At 36.5% G+C, this 16,445-nt stretch overlaps 1 protein-coding gene across 4 annotated transcripts in view; it reads right to left on the bottom strand.

Moving 5' to 3' along the window:
• The window catches only part of STS (steroid sulfatase), a 116,309-nt gene that overhangs the window by 86,061 nt on the left and 13,803 nt on the right, over window positions 1-16,445 (bottom strand). For 3 of the 4 annotated variants that reach the window (XM_080377650.1, XM_080377651.1, XM_080377649.1), the window contains 3 exons: window positions 6,621-6,773; window positions 4,706-4,827; window positions 1,963-2,085 (listed from right to left, as the gene is read on the bottom strand). In XM_080377650.1, coding sequence (XP_080233776.1) covers window positions 1,963-2,085; window positions 4,706-4,827; window positions 6,621-6,766 — 391 coding nt within the window. In that variant the 5' untranslated portion in view covers window positions 6,767-6,773. Of the gene's footprint in view, window positions 1-1,962; window positions 2,086-4,705; window positions 4,828-6,620; window positions 6,774-13,578; window positions 15,876-16,445 lie in introns of those variants that run through there. The other variant, XM_080377652.1, reaches the window with a different exon arrangement.

Below are 16,445 nucleotides of genomic sequence, written 5' to 3' on the forward strand. Positions count from 1 at the left end.
CTGGCGTTTCCTGACAGATCTACTGGATGTCACCTTCTTTGTGTCACAGGGGAAAACCAATGAAGTAAAAAAGGGTATACATAAAGTAGATTTATAGCTAAAATGTATTTAGGCATGTATCAAGCAAGAGGAAGCATACATTCAGAGGACAGAAAAAAAATTAAAGAGAAAGGAAAATGCATTTAGGGAAGAAAAAAAAATCCTTAGAGAGTAAAGGGGAGACACTTGGCAAAAAAAAAAAAAAAAAAGTGACAATACAGGCTTGAGGAACTGAAAAGGTTTAAAATTACCCTTATGCCAATCTATCACTGGTGCAGAATTTGACAATTAATTGTTTGGGAACTGCTGAGTTAGACTGAACCAAGCAAAGACTCCCTGACCTAGACCAATATGATGGTATAAGAACACCAGCAGAGGCAGAAAATGGGCTGGTTGGGAATCAGTCTGTCTATCTAGTCTTCAAATCTAGATAATTTTTCTTTTTGTCATTTACATATGTTTTATCTTTAATTTTAATGCACTTCTTGATTTTTGGAAGCCTTCATTATCCTCTAAGGATATGGTAATATTACATCTTATGGTTTCATAGCTATCATTCAGGCCACTTGGAAGAATTGTTCATTAAGCGTCATGGAGATAACTTCTAGAGATCTAAAGTGGCAAGCTGTCACATTGCAGTGAAAGTAGTTAAAAAAAGAATGTTAACTAGGTCAGCCCCAGAAAATGAGTTGTATTACAGTGCTTGTTACAAACAGAAAAATGGGGTTTTTTTGTAATCTTTAACTGAATATGGAGCAATAGCAATTAACTCCACAACGAACATTACAATGTATGAGTGGCTTTCCTGCACTATGCTTGAAACACACTGCACTAAATATACTTCTCCTAATATTTTCTTGGTTTCTGTTTTGAATCTATCAGGATATCAAGGTATTTTATATTTTTTAAGACTGGAGTATAGCTAAATAGGATTTTTAGTTAGGAGGATTGACATTGGTTATCTCCATAATACATATATTTTTTGAACAGTAGTGTGAATTTTCAGTCTTGCTAAACAGCCTGATTTTTTAAACAAAAATTACTCCCAAAATTGCAAGGTTTTGTTACATTTAAAAATCCAGTTGAGTGCATCCATCATCTAAATTAACGTAGCAACATTCCAGTATAATGTCCTCTAAACAACTATTTCCTGGCAATTCCAGTACAGAAATACATTATGTGATACAAGTTGTATTTCACAAAAATCTTCTAAAATATAAGCAGTGTGGAATAAGTCAGCGGCTAAATTAGGAAAAAAAAAATCACATTTAAATGTTATAACATTTTGATATTCATTCCAATTCTGTTTAATATTCATCTAGTGGATGCCTTCTACCCATCACTGGACATTTATGCTGCAGTTAGTTGTCTGAACTATCTTTATAATAAGTGAGAAACATATCTTTATGTTAAACTTCTCCCACAGGATGAGACAAATTTCCTAGAAATGCTCATTTCTGTCTGGTGACTATGAAGTGAATCCACACAGTTAGCTCAGGTACGACATTATTTACTTACAGATATTTGAAAACAGGGGAAATGAGTCCCACCACTGTGCTGACTTGTACCCTGCGATTGATCTCTCATTCTTTCTTTGTTGTAATCAAACTCCTATTTATACCAAAAACTTTCCAAGAGCTTGACTAATTTTCAATTTGTTCATCATGTTTCTTCAGTACATTGCACAATGAGACTATAACTACAAAAGAGCATTAGACATACTTGTTTAGTGTTTTACATATGCACCCTGATTAGTGCTTCACATATGCATGGGAATGTGCTCAGCTTTTTGCCAGAAAAATGAACTCATTATGCTGTGGAGGAAAAAAGCTTAATGGTGACCCTTAGTAGCCTATATGGGAAGCGAATGTTCTTTTGATTGAAAAGAATGAAAAATAATGCTGTGTATGTATGCAATTTTACCTATTAGAGCTGTTGCGTAACCTCTCTGCTTCAGGAGTTTGGAAAAAGTTATTTCTTCAGAAGGAAGTCCCCCAGAAGAGGCAGAAAATAAGAAGACACCAACTTGGGAGAAGGCAGCCATTCCTAAGTAGAATGAAAATTAATGAGACTTGGATAATAAAGTGAAACAATTCCCATTCACTCTTTCTGCATGCATATTTTTTTTTTGCTTAGGTGCTATCACCTAAATGACATATTACCACAGACACTAAATGTAAATGTTGCAAGTGGCAGGTACAATCATCTATTTAGTTGAGTGAGTTATTTTTTGTATTGACACCAGAAATTAAGAAGTGGAGAAAAAATTCTTTGCTTATAACTATGGGGCAGCCATCACATAAGCAGCTGTAGTCCCTTCTGTAGAAGTTCTAAGGTATAACATATCTGTAAGAAGTTTAGCTTGCATAATTAACTTTTTCTTGTACATGGGAAAGGAATGGAGCTGAAGACTAAGTGAGATCACTTCCAAGTTCTATTCTCAGAACTTCCATTTTCTTCATATGTGTTTTTCTACAAGCCTTTAAGGTTATTTAAGAGAAGGCAGCTGAAATAGAGCAGGCTTACAGCTGGGCATGTAACTATCATGAGGTCAAAGAAGAGCAAGACAGAGTGTGACTCTGGAAAAAGAGTGGCTAGGGCGCTCAGCTTTGATGGGAGAGGATCAGTGCTTCAATGGCGTGAAGACACACGATTCAAGGCACACAGAACGCATTAAAGCACCAACAGGTATCAGCTAACAAGACAACATCTAAATAAGGCAGAGTAATTTCTATATACTGAGAGTCTGAGAAACACAAACTTGAGCTTATAAACTACTCTGAGGACGAGGAACTTGTGAGCTCAGGTTCATGAAAATTAGATGACTAGGATTTCAGTTGAGAGCTGGCTCTGAGTATAGAGAAAACAGAGTATCTATGCAAATCTGTGCAGATGTATCTCCAGGAATTCTGAATTATGCAACTGAATGATTGCAGTGCCAAAGTTACATGACTGATGTAGACAACCAGAATCTTCCCTCAGGTATCCCTTGTGGTTAGATGAGAAAAAGACTTATTAGACTGGTTTATTAAAGACAGCTCAACCTACACTTCAAATGTTGACTCCAGTTTTTCACCCCAGCTAGCTTTACTGATCAACAATTTAGGTAGTTTTAGTTATCTATATATCTCTATACTTTATTTGTCATATATCTTTTTATATTTATTTTATATATTACAATCTCTTGTAACTGAAATCAGTGTAATTCCCTTACATTACCTGAATGAAAGTACAGGACCATGATTTTTTTTTTCCTCTCCTATCATTACCTTTCTCTGAGTTTGTGTCTCATCACATACTGCATTTCAGGATATTTTTCTTCAGTTCTGTTAGCAGAAGTTTTAAATTTCCAACACTTTTTTCCACATCATGATACCAGTACCTTCTACAATAATCCTTTATTAGCTTTTCACTGATGTTTGGAAGTAGTCTATACTTAGCAATTTCACAATTTAAGACAAAGTTCAATTTTTGCACTTACAAGGAAATGATTAGGTATGTCTGAGAGCCCATCAGATAAGAAAAACAGTTCCAATGCTAGTTTTTCAGAAATAAGAACAAGGATCATAATGGAAAGTGACCTGTGGCTTAATCTACAGTAAATATTAATAGCATTATAGATGTACCAGGTATATAAAATTTTCCTTTGCAGCTGAATGTAATGGAAAATTTAGCAAGTTTTATTAGCTGGCACTTTTGCAGAAGCTTGTTACTTGATTTGAATGAGCATGAACATATCAAATAGGCTTCAGAGCCTTGCTTTGCTTTCATTCCCAGAAGCAAGGACAGGATGTTTTATCACTAATGAACAAGTGATCTGATTAATGTATAATGAACCTTGCTAAAAATTATGTTAAGAGAATTTTAAAGTTGCATTGCTAAGCACTGAGGGGCTCAGTCCCAGCACACTAAAATAAATAGACTATATCTTCACTGACTCAAATGGGCTTTGGATCAGGTACTTTAAAAGTAAAAGAAGTCACTAAATGCATGTATTCATGGGATACTTAACATTGTGTATGGGTAGATATGGAATAAAAATACTTAGAAAGAAGGGAGATTTTTTTGTACTTCCTCCCAGTTTTAACAGCTGCTGGAATACCTTAATGAACTGTCCTTTACACACTCCCACCCCCCACCACCCCCACCCCCACCCTCCCCCCACCAGTAATTTGTCTGAACCAAAAGGGTTTGTACAAACTGAAATGTCTGAGCAGAAGGATTTACACTGGGTTCTTCCACTGTCTCTGTCTAGAATCATCTCCATTATGTTCAACACTCAGGCTGCCCACCAGCGTCCTGGGAGCAGCCTGCATGCAGCTGGGCAGGCAGGCAAAGAGCCCATGGTCATTTGGACAGTGGAGGAAGTCCACGGAATTTGTCTGCTCCTTATATTAAATAACCACAATCAGACTTTTTCCTCAGAACTCTAAAAAAAATATTTTTCTCCATAAAAATGCTTTCTTTTCGTGTTAACTCTTTGGAAATGTAAAAATTTCCCATATATATGGAAGATTTCAAATGCTGACCAAATATGCTAAGCTTGATTAGTCACTGAAATGAGTATCTAATCCAGTAATGATATCAAGAAAGGCCAGAGGGAAAAAAAATGCATACAGTTTACTACCAATAATATATATATATAAATTAAGTAATGGGATTTTACCTGATCTGATAGGGTATCGCCCTGTCAGGAAAGCTGCCCTGCTTGGAGTACAAAGTGGAGATGCTGCTATATGTTGAGTAAGCGTCACTCCTTCCTCTGCTAGCCTGTCAATACTAGGAGTTCTCGAAAAGCATAAGTAGGAAAAAGAAGAAAAGAATACACAAAGATAATTATCTGGAAATCAGCATGGTGAGATCAAGGCATCTGAGGCAAAAACTACCAGGAAAATCAAGTTACGATTTACTGTATGTAAATTATGAAAACCACGGGGGGTGGAGGTAGGGAAGTGGTTCCAATTCTAAATACTATCATGTCAAATCTTTTTACATTAAGTAGCAACACTGAACTGAGACACTGTGGCATTGTGTCAAAAATCTTTTTCCTCCTTTCCTCTTCATGAACAGTACTAAACTGTGACATGTAGACATATTGTATTGCAACCCTTTTTAAAGCATTCCTTGACTCAGAACTGTAATTTGGGTACTTAAACAGCCTTTCTGCTTCAGCAATGAGGAGAGACTGAAGAAAGGTTGTGCCTCCTGACTCCCTACTTGGTGTCATTTCCATCTTTCCCCAACAAAAGTTTTTTGGGGTAGGGGCAATGTGTGGTGGCATCTTATTAGGGGAGCTTCAAATGGTTATGACTCTCCATTAGGCTCTATATTAACATTTACATGTGTACATGTCTGACATGACTATGTCTGAAATATTACACCTAGGAGCACATCAAATTTTCCATATCTGCATGGAAAATTTGTCCGTGACCTAGCTCATCAAGCAGATGAAAACTGGTTTGTTCAGGAAGAAATCCTGTGCCCTTGGTTCCACAGAAAAAAAACCACCCTAGGAATGCAGTCTGGCCAGGAGCTGCAGCATGCCTCAGTAGGTCCCTGACCTGGGAGATTAATGACCATGACCTCAAGGTGCAGCAGTGTTCCCAGCATCTAAGTCTCAATAGTCAGAAATATTAATTTTCCAACAGACTTCTTTGCTATTTATAACATCATCTACTGACAACAAGCAGTATGATGAAATTTCTTCATATTCCAAAGATCTAATTCTGAATTCTCACATCAGAGAACACAGATCTTGGAGCAGTCCTGGTCCTTGTCACAGGAGTGATCCAAGAATTGCTGTTGTATATACTTTTTTCCTGTGTAAAACTAGAAACTGTAATGTAAGGGGTGGGGTTTGGGGTGTGTGTGTTTGGTACTTTGTTTTGGGTTTGGGGTTTTTTTTTTTGAGATTGAGTTATGAAGAGCTTTTACTTCTAATTAACTTCAGCAGGAACAAGGATATTTAACATTTGGCAAGACAGTGCTTTTAGTCTGAATGTTTTATTTAACTTGATAAAAAATTTTGCACCACTGAAACACAGTGACAAGGTACAACTTGTGTTGTTTACACAAACATCATACCTAAGCTGGCAGTCAGAAACATACTGTGGAACACTGCTGTGTTACTCGGGTATATTAACATTTATTTTAATTAATTTATTGACTACAGCATGGATAGAAATGAAGGGAAAAAATCAGCATTTTCTTTCCAATTGGTTAGTGACAATATTGTCTCAAATCATGAGTGCTTCAAAATGTCCTTAATCTATAGTATTTGTGTCATGCATATTTTAAAAGAAGACTGTTGATTATACTTTGCTTCCTTAGACCTACCCTTATTTGGTTGGCTGCTGAATTCTCTGCTTACAATGCAACTTCTCAGCAGGATAAACACATCAGATAATTCTTTTCTTATTAAGAAAACAAAGATGAAATATTCTATTCTCTGGAAACGTTATTAACTTTGATTACCTATAAAGAATCTAATAAAATCTCTGAATACTTTTAGGTTTTAAACTTTACAAATCCATAGAAAAACTAAATATAAAGCTATGACTCCCCCAAATGTATCATCATACCTTAAGGTTCTGTTCCCGTAACATCCCAGGTCTCCAATACCAAGATCATCAGCCATCAGTAAAATCACATTGGGACTTGAAGCACTGTGTGTTTTGACACTGTTTATGGCACACTGGCAAATTATTAGAAATAAAAAGAGTCTCATCTTCGTCCTGGTGTGTAAGAACAAGTAGAAAACATAACAGACTTTTTTTTAAAAAAAAATATTTGACTGTTCATCTAATTTAATCCTATAATTGCCCTGGATTGTATAGTAGAAGAAAAAAAAAAAAAAAAGACTATATATTTTTATTTGTTGGGCTTTTTTCCAAAGTGGTTTTTTTTAAAAACATTATTTTCCCTCTCATATTTCTGAAAAATAAAAATACATCTTTTAGTATATAGCTAATTTTTCCTTCACCCCTTCACACAGATAAGGCTTTAAATAAAGACGATCAAAAAACTAGTTACAACCTCAGTGACAATACTTTTGCACACACAGATGCATTATACAACAATAAATCATGAGAGAAAATAAGATTTATTTTTTTTTAATGTATAAATGTGATTTGAGGAACACGGAAACTCAAATCATTTAGGACCAAAATTTCCAAGGTTCACTGTAGAAAAAAAGTTCATCAATTCTGCTACTGAAGTAAATGACTGAATTTCCCTTTAACAAGGCAGAAAAAAAATCCAGCTCGAGTTTTTTGGCAGGAAAAAGCATTATGGAAAAGAGGATGAAGAGATGCATTATGAAACTATTGAAAGTTATTTTTAAGAAAAAGCTCTTCACAAACCTCTTAAGTACCAGGGTCTACAGCAAAATTATGTAAACATATTTGGTATCATTATCACAATGTTCTATAAACAATATTCATGCTATATCCAACTTAAAAAGGAAGAAGATTGAATTGGACACAATACAATGTATTATTATATGGTTTTTATGATAAAAGCACAGTCTATTTGCAGGTGTGCATGCTATGAATGCTATTTCACCTAAACAGGGACTTGTCATATCTCTGTTTTAAACTGCATTGACTATGCCCTGGCTGAAATTGAGTGTCTCTAGGCTGTGGTTGACTGTGCCAGGTACGCACATCACAAAAGAACAGCATCTCTCTCTTGTGACTCTAGTAATATTCCCATCTTTTCTGGATGCAGGCAGCCTTTTTCAAATGCAGATGAGGCATGAGTCACACCTGCACTCTGGATTATGCTGATGCAGGAAGGAAAATAGAGGAAACTAAGATGGAATAAAAAACGTGAAAGAGAAGGAAAAGGAACTAGAAACAAGAATCTCCAGAGAGAACGGGGACAGCAGGTCAAGAAAGAAAACAACTGTAAATCAATGAGTTATGGCAGATAAAAGTAACTGGAGAGAAGATAAAGAAGCCAGAACTGGAAAAACTGGTACAGAGACTAGATAACAAGAGAGACATTCACAAATCAGTGAGGTGTGGTGCGTAAAAATATCTGTAGAGATGGTGAAGTATTCAGAACTAGAAGAGCTTGCACTGACTTGAATGAAGTGCAAGAAGTAAAGCTTGAGACCCAGCTGGAAGGAGAATTGGAGGTTGAAATGAGGAGAAATGGTAGAGGGTTTAAGAAACTGGAAGGGGTAGTATCACAGTGGAGAGGAAAACAAATTGAGGAGAAGAGGTGAGAGAACTGGGAGTATCTGGGATAAAAGAGGTGAGGAGTTACGATTAAGGCAGATGACAAGGTCTGCCTGGAAAGAGCCTGGATAAAATAAGGCTTGGGACAGACACAAAGTAAGAAGAGGTGAAAATAGCGGGGATTTACCAACATAGGCTTAAGAATTCTGACTCCCAACCTTCATTATTGCCACTCTGTCAGAAAATATAGATGCAAAGAGGATTTTAACTCTTTTAGTGCTTGTTCATATACAGATAAAACACTAATAAATGTATTAGCAGATTTTTACTGCTGAACGTAGGCTTTAAAGCCATTGACCTCACTTTGACAACAATTCTGGTTTAAACTTCAGCCAGCAAGATCTAAAGATCCCAGCCTTACCACAGTGGCAACAGCTCGTTACCTGGTATATTCTGTGTGAAGCAATCTACTTTATTTCAGACATGGAAAATACATACACAAACTTTAAGACTAAAACAATAAACGCCATTCTGCTTGGCAGGATGCATCTAACCAACCCTTCATCAAACTACCATACTAATGAAGCTGTGTAGCACCTGCCACACTGCAGAGTTTTAATCCCTGCAGTAGAATTACCTTTCTTCCCTGAAAGGATAAACAAGCATGATTTGCTTCCCATGTGCTGCAAGAGGATAACACGCTAACCCCACAGAATAGGAAATACCTGCTGCCATATCCTATCTTCCTACTCCACTGTTCAAACTGGGAGGGTCTAAAGGCTCATGGCAATATGGATGTTATAAAGGGTTACATATATGTTGCTGACATTATATGTTGAGTTGTATGAACGCTCACAGGACCTGCACATTTATTTCATAGAATTACTGAGTGCCCTCAGTTTTGCTGTAGGCTTCACATTCTCCAAATAAAATCTAGAAATATAAATTCCTGCCACTAATAAAACCTTCATTTTAAAGGAACAAAGCTAGCCGGTTTTGCCAGTTTTACAAACAGCAATTGCAAGGCTTAATTCAACTGGTAGAAACAAAACATCCTGTCTTTTCATTAGAAGGTATGGAGCTATGGAGGGTAATCTTTTTGAATATGTGTGGGGTCTTTAGCTACTAGTGCATAGAGCAAATTAATTTTCCTTTTACTGAGCAAAGTTACTGTTGCAAACCATAGTACTAGCTGTATTTCATTTTCCAGAATGAAAGAAATCTAAAAAATTAGTAAAATATCTTAGAAATTAACTGACTACAATTTATCTGACTTCTAAAGTGATTTCAAGTCTGTATAGAGACATCAGCAGGAAAATAGCCTGTTCACCAAAATACTTAAGAAAATTAAGCATCCTGGTCAAACTTGAAAATATTCTGCTGTACATGTTATACAGCCTCTTCATACAGTATTTTAAATAAATCTACACCGTAAAGTTAACAATTGCTGTGGCCACTATCAGCTGGATTGTCATTTGCATAGTGGCTGCAAATCTTATTGTCTGGACCTATTTCTGCAGAAGTTAGCCTCATCTAGTACCTCCAGTTCTTATTTTGCAAACAACAAAAAATATATTATTGAAAGATGTCTCTGATACAATATTGCTGGATACTCCTCCACTCCGAAGGAGTATCTATAGACACTCTCATGCATTGGGCTATTTGCCTCCACCTGATATCATGTCCCTGAGGTGACATCAACAAGGAAACAGGAGAAAAAATTAATCCCAACAATTCTGATTTCTCTGGCATACTCTCTGCAGCAGACTTTCATGCATCTTGACAGGATGTACTTGGAAAGCAAGAAAAACTGGATGGATGAAATTAACTGGAACAGACAACAGCAAAGAAATTCAGAGGAGTAAAGAGGGAAGGACATTAGAAGAATGAAGCTCTGAGAATGCTGAGGCTCATCTGTGTCACACCAGACAGGCATGTGCGGATCTAACAAGAAAATGACTACACAAATTAGATGAAGCTTCCACTTAACCTAGTATTTGGTCTCCAAAAGCAGCCAAACCAAATACTTAAAGAGAAAACTTATGAAATTTTGCAAGTATATTCCTTTAATGCACCCTTCTAGATTTTGGCAGCCAGTATTTAGGGTAGTTTAAGACAGGAAAGCACTATACTGCATAGCTCCCCGTGGATATTTTTGCCCTTATGAATTTGTTTCATTTCATTTTGAACCAATTAACTTTTTTTTAATTTGTTTTTTTGCATTGAACCAATTTGATTATGTTATTATTATTATTATTTTCACAACTTCCTTTAGATGTTCCTGCAGTAGGCTTCAGCTTTGAAGGCTTACATTTTAGATTCAGGTGGCAACATTTTACCTTAAAAGCATGTAGGGGACACAAGTACAATTTTTAACCTCTCCTTCACCTTCCCTGTGATATAATAGGACTAACAGTACCTTCTTTCTTCCCAAGATGGCTGCTAGGTTCAACAGATTTAAGAGGTGATTAATTTTCTATGACAGCCATATAAGAATTTGGATTTCATACATGCATTTTCAAATTACCATATATGCATACATACATAGATGTGTTGATACATCTGCACATGTATGTGCATGCATATACACACATCTTACATTTTCTACATATCTTCAAATTACATTTTTGGGATTCTGATATATATTTTCTATCTGTATTGAAGCAAATTAAATATAAATTTGTAAGAATAAATGGATGAAAAAAAATCACAAATATATTACACTGTTTGATGATATTTCATATGGATTTAACAAACGCTTCTTTTAAATTTTATTCTTCTGCATTAAAAAAAAGTTGGCAGATCGTACAGGAGCCAAAATGTTGCCTTCTTTTCCTTCCTCTCACGATATTTGGCTCAAGATATGAGTAGTTGTTTCATCCTTATGCTGATTACTACAGACACATGCCTCTCTTACAAGAACAATGATATGAAACTCTTTCAAACCCTTCTTCCCAACTGAATCATCCAAGCATTTTCATTCAGTTTGATTAAGCAATTTATCTCTAAACTACTCTTTTAATGTAACAAAATCCTTCAAGAAAATGCTTAATATACTTTAGCCTTTCAGGTATAGTCTTTTCTGATGAAATAAGCAATATTTAAAGATAGTCACCTCATTAAAAAATGCCGTGCCATCCTTAAGCAGTAAGCAATAAATAAATAAATAAATAATTTTGCCTTGCTTAATTGAATGCCAGAACTCCAAAAATTTCCCAAAGTCATAAAAATCACACTGGAAACAAACTAGAAGAAAATCTCCATAAGATTTCACAAAGAGAAAATCCCTTAGCTCTGTGAGAAATAAAAAAGTAAGTTTTTAAATTGTAACAAATGGTGAAGAAATACTATATAATAATAATAATTTTTCTGATACCAGCTTAAGATTTGTTCAAATCTCTGCTAACTCTTTTCTTACAGATCAGTTGTATCTGTTGCATCTTTTATGTCATATGACTCCAAAACGAGAAATAAAACCATATGCTTCTGGCCTGCTCCTAATGCTAATTCATTCAAATATTAGTTTGCATTTGCTAAGACCATGCAATAAGTCAAGTTACTTCATTCTAACTCATCACTGATAACTCAATGTCCATAATATGATTGCTTCTAATATTTATTTTTGTAGTGTAAACTCGATATTTCTTAATGCTGATTTTTCAATATTTTGTTATTTTTCACCCTCCCTGGTAAGAGACCTTCTCAGAAACCTCTTCAGTCCTCAGAGCCAGATGTACTCTTCCTGCTTCCTCAGGTCCAGGTGTATTTGAAGTGCTTATTAGTTGTTGGGTGTTTTGTTTTTTTTTTCTTTTCCAGAAAAGCCTAAGTGACATAGGAATCTTCCATCCTACCTATTGGCTAGGCACTTCAGATTCAGTGGCAGATCAGGACAACTACTTGTTTCCCCAGCTGGAACTGATCTGCATTCACCTCTCTTACTGTGTGGGCAAAGAAGGCTGGATGTGTCTGTACCTATCTATAAACCGTTATCTGTGTCTGTAAAACAACTAGAATGCTTTTCTGAGAAGTGTCATTGGATTTCAATATGCATCTTCAGGTAATGATGTACATAAATGAAAATCTGTATCTAATTTATTAAAAGTTGTCTTGTTGCAAGACATTTCACTTAACATGAGCTGGGAAAAACCCCAGAACACATAATCGCGTTTCTTGTTCAAGCATGATTAATTACTTGGACTGAATCAAACAGAGATGAAGCCACATACCCTCCATCAGATATAAGTTCAATTTAGGTATCTTTTTTAAATTGCCTCTCAAGAATTTGCTAGTTTCATCTCAACTAAATTCCATAACTTAATGGCAGTATTTCTGGTAGTAAATTATAACCTGAATGGAAGAAAAAGATTCTGTTTTGTGATATAATGTCATTATTTTATTTGTAATAAAAATACTGTATAATTCCATACACGTATCAGAGCATATACTCTTTTCCTTTTGTTAGCCAAATGCTCATTAGAAATTTAATGTTCTATATGGGCTCTGGTCAGCAATATAATAAAAGAGAACCACAAGATAACACAGGTAGTCATCCTGTTTGCCAGTTATGCACCATCCTGAGAGAGAAAAATCATCTAATTAAAAAAAAAAAAAGGTTAAAAAAAGCTACAAAAAGTAACTACTAGCGTTCGTGCCATGGCACTTCCTGGAAACCAGAGACAAGTGTTCTAAACAATGAAAATAAATCTTTCAGATTCAGTAATCACAGATCACTAAAATGTGTCTTTACAGTTCACCAGTTCACAAGGATTTTAGGTCTGTATCTTTCTGAATCCATCTTGTGCTTAGTGTAGATATATAATAAATCACCATTAGATGTTGATGTAACAGGAAAATGAGAGATGAGAAAGATTTGTTTCTGAACACCCTATCAGCTTCAGTAAATATTACATGATGCTGGTTGACAATGTGTGTAAAGCTGATGACATGCTATTATTAAGTATCTGTTTTAATATATATGCCTATTAGAATAAGAACTTTACAATGCTATATTACCCAACATAATAGGACACTTGATTACATACTTTGAGGCCTTAACTAAACTCATCCATGATATCCAGCTTAATTAATAGTTTTGAAAGCTGATGAGTCAGGGTTTTTTTAATATACCAGAACTAGATGATGTGTGAAATAACTACTTTTGATACTGCCTTTTTTCAAGATGGTCAAATGGACATGAGGAAGAAGAACTTACGTGACTAAAACTTTGTACTTCTGGTTTCATCATAAGCAAGCAGATAAAGACTGTACAGCTCCACAGGACTGCGACTCTTAAATGTGGAATTAACAGAAGAGTTTTGTTATGTCCATTTGAATTACCCCAACATACAAACCATACCCTCATCTCACTGACTGGCTACAGTTTCTTCACCATCAACCAACTATGGCCAAACTGGTCTCTTCTGAGTATCCATTCATATTCAAAGTAATCTATCACAAAATGTCTAAAAAGGAAAAAAGTCTAACTACACGTAATACTGGACTAAGACACTCAAGTCCACCAATTCACTGCCTTCACCAGGACAGCACTCAGATCTGCAGGTTAGTCTCTAAGTCCTACTGTAAATTTTTGGAGGGACATTAAGACAAGCAGCCAACCACTTAGCACTGGATTTTAATTTCATTAAATTTGGAAGCAGTTTCTAAGCCTTTTTCATTGAAATGTTAGTCTTCAAATGCCTATCAGAGGAAAACATGAAACCTAACAGGAAAAGAAACCCCTCAAACCCATCCCAAAACCGTCTCTCCCCTGAATTACTTACTGGCATCCTCTGGAGTCTGTCAAAATCAAAGCACTGGACTTCATAACATAATATTCCTCTATCTACAATCACTCTTCTAGTAAAAGTTGTTTACCAGAGGAATTGCAGTGAAATTGCCAGTTAATTTTTCTTTGCTACATAAAGCTAGCAAGTAGCACATAAATAAAATGATCCAGTATGTTATACTACTTCCAAACGGATGTTTCATTTAAAGAAAGGAGAAGTTGCATTTGCATTAATTTGTTCTCAAAGTGTAGGATTATTATTTTAAAAACAGCTCTACTGTTATTTACACTCAGATTATGATAACACTTAAGGGCTCTCGATACAGCTGATTGTATGAGATACAAAAATTCAAAAAAGGCTGCATTCAGCCAATATTAATTTTACCCGCATAGAAGTTAAATGCCTAGATGGCCCGTATCAACTAGGCACTCATGGTGCAATCTATCTGAATTTATTCATCTTAAAGTTATGCATTTAGCCTGAGCTAATTATCTATGCTTCCTCTCTAATTAATAGGAAGAGACAGGCACCTTAAGAATATGATTCATCTCTTCTTAAGATTGGTATAAAGAAGTGTTGCAGTGATGTTCATGAACTTTTTCCACAGACTAGAGAAAGTCTGAACACCTAGTTTAGACTAGATGTATAGAAAAGAAATAAAGTTACACGAAATAAATCCCACCTTGATGGTGGGATTGCCTGTATGTGCTCAGCATAAAATATTTTAAAACAACTTAGTGTAATAAGCAACCACTACATTTTTCAATTAGTATAACATCCTCCACCAACCTTACTGGTGTAAGTTTCTTACTCTGTGAGTAATTCCACTGAAATCTGAGAAATGGAGACAACTTTTCATGAGTTTCAGTTGCAAAATTTTGCTCCAAGGGCTGCATATAAGTATTTTTCCTTTCCAGATGAATCTAGCAATCTGATGAATATTCCATTTTAAATATTCTTTCATTAATCTCAAACAAAAGATATTTGATGTAAGAGTGATTACATCCAGCAGCAAGGATCATTTTATAGGAACACTGGCAATTCTGTGATTGAAGTTAGTATAGCCAACCCTGTATTTAGGTTACAATCACAAGTCTGATCAGACAAATAAACTTTATCTCTGACAGAGTTCTGACAGAATAGAAATTACATTCCCCAGTTATTCAAGTCAGATGATACTTCAAGGAAGCTGTTGTCAGAGGTGACCAACCAACAGACTGTGAGCTCAGCCTGACTGTGGTTCCCTACTCCCTGCTGCTCTCTTGCCTAAGGGCTACACACACAAAAGGCAACCACACCAGCTTGTGACTGGTCGGTCATTGCTAGACCCTATTACCTTCTTTCACGAGGCCCTTGTCACAGAGGAAAACATTTTAGCTCCTGACAAGAATAAGGCTGTTAATGTGTACGAGCACTATCCAGCAATTCACATGAATACGTGTATTTTGGTCATGCCACTGGAATGCACCTACTCCCATGCTCAAGTATCACACATGTTCCCCTGATCCCCATCACACCGTGGGGAATGCATTCATTCTCATCACAGAACAATGATGCACATATTTGTCCTGTCACATGAGGGGTAGAAGAAGAGAGAGTAATGGTGTACTTATCCTACAGTACAGATACACACAGACAATTTGATGGAGAAAGGGGTTCTGCAAGCAGCCCTCTTGTTTGTCCACAAGGAGCTGTTCAATCTGTCCCACTGCAGACTGAGAATGGCTGTATTAGAAGGTATGCAAACTGATCGGGAGGAAACAGTTGTGTCTGGAGTATTACTTAAGTCCAACCTCCACCTTCTTTCCCAGAAACAATATTAGGAAAAACATCAGTGTAAGAAAAAAACACACCTCCCATGTTTATCAAAACAAAGTATCATTTGTATCTGTATTTGGATTATCTCAGTTTACCAAGCTACTGAAACCAACACCACTTTTTCATGGTAATGTACTGGATGCAGGTGTCAATGTGTTGGCAGCAGCAGGCTGCAGAGGGGCCTCTGTGAGGACAGACCAGGGGCTGCCCTGTGCCAGACACCATCCGTTCCAGCCAGCTCTGCAGTGGACCCACTGCAGGACACAGCTGAGCCCATCAGCCAGGCTGGTGGCACCTTGGGGAAATATATTAAAGGAAGGGCAGTAAACGCTTGGGGGAAGGAACACAGAAGTGATGGGGAGACAGAGAGGAGCAGGAGAAACAACAACAGGGCCAAAGCAGTAGCAGGTGCTCCATACTGGAGCAGGCACATGCCTAAAGGGACTGCAGCTTGTAGAGGACCCACAGCAGAGGATAGGAAAAAAGGGAGCAGCAAGGAGTGGCAGAGGGAAACAGCTACACACTGACTTCATCCTCGTGTGCCACCCATTGCCCACTGAAGGAACTGAGCACAACCTGCGGCAGTAACACAGCAGGAAGCGATGTCTGGAGTGATGCG

Source organism: Falco punctatus, assembly GCF_963210335.1.
Source record: "Falco punctatus genome assembly, chromosome: 2".
Lineage (NCBI taxonomy): Eukaryota > Metazoa > Chordata > Aves > Falconiformes > Falconidae > Falco > Falco punctatus.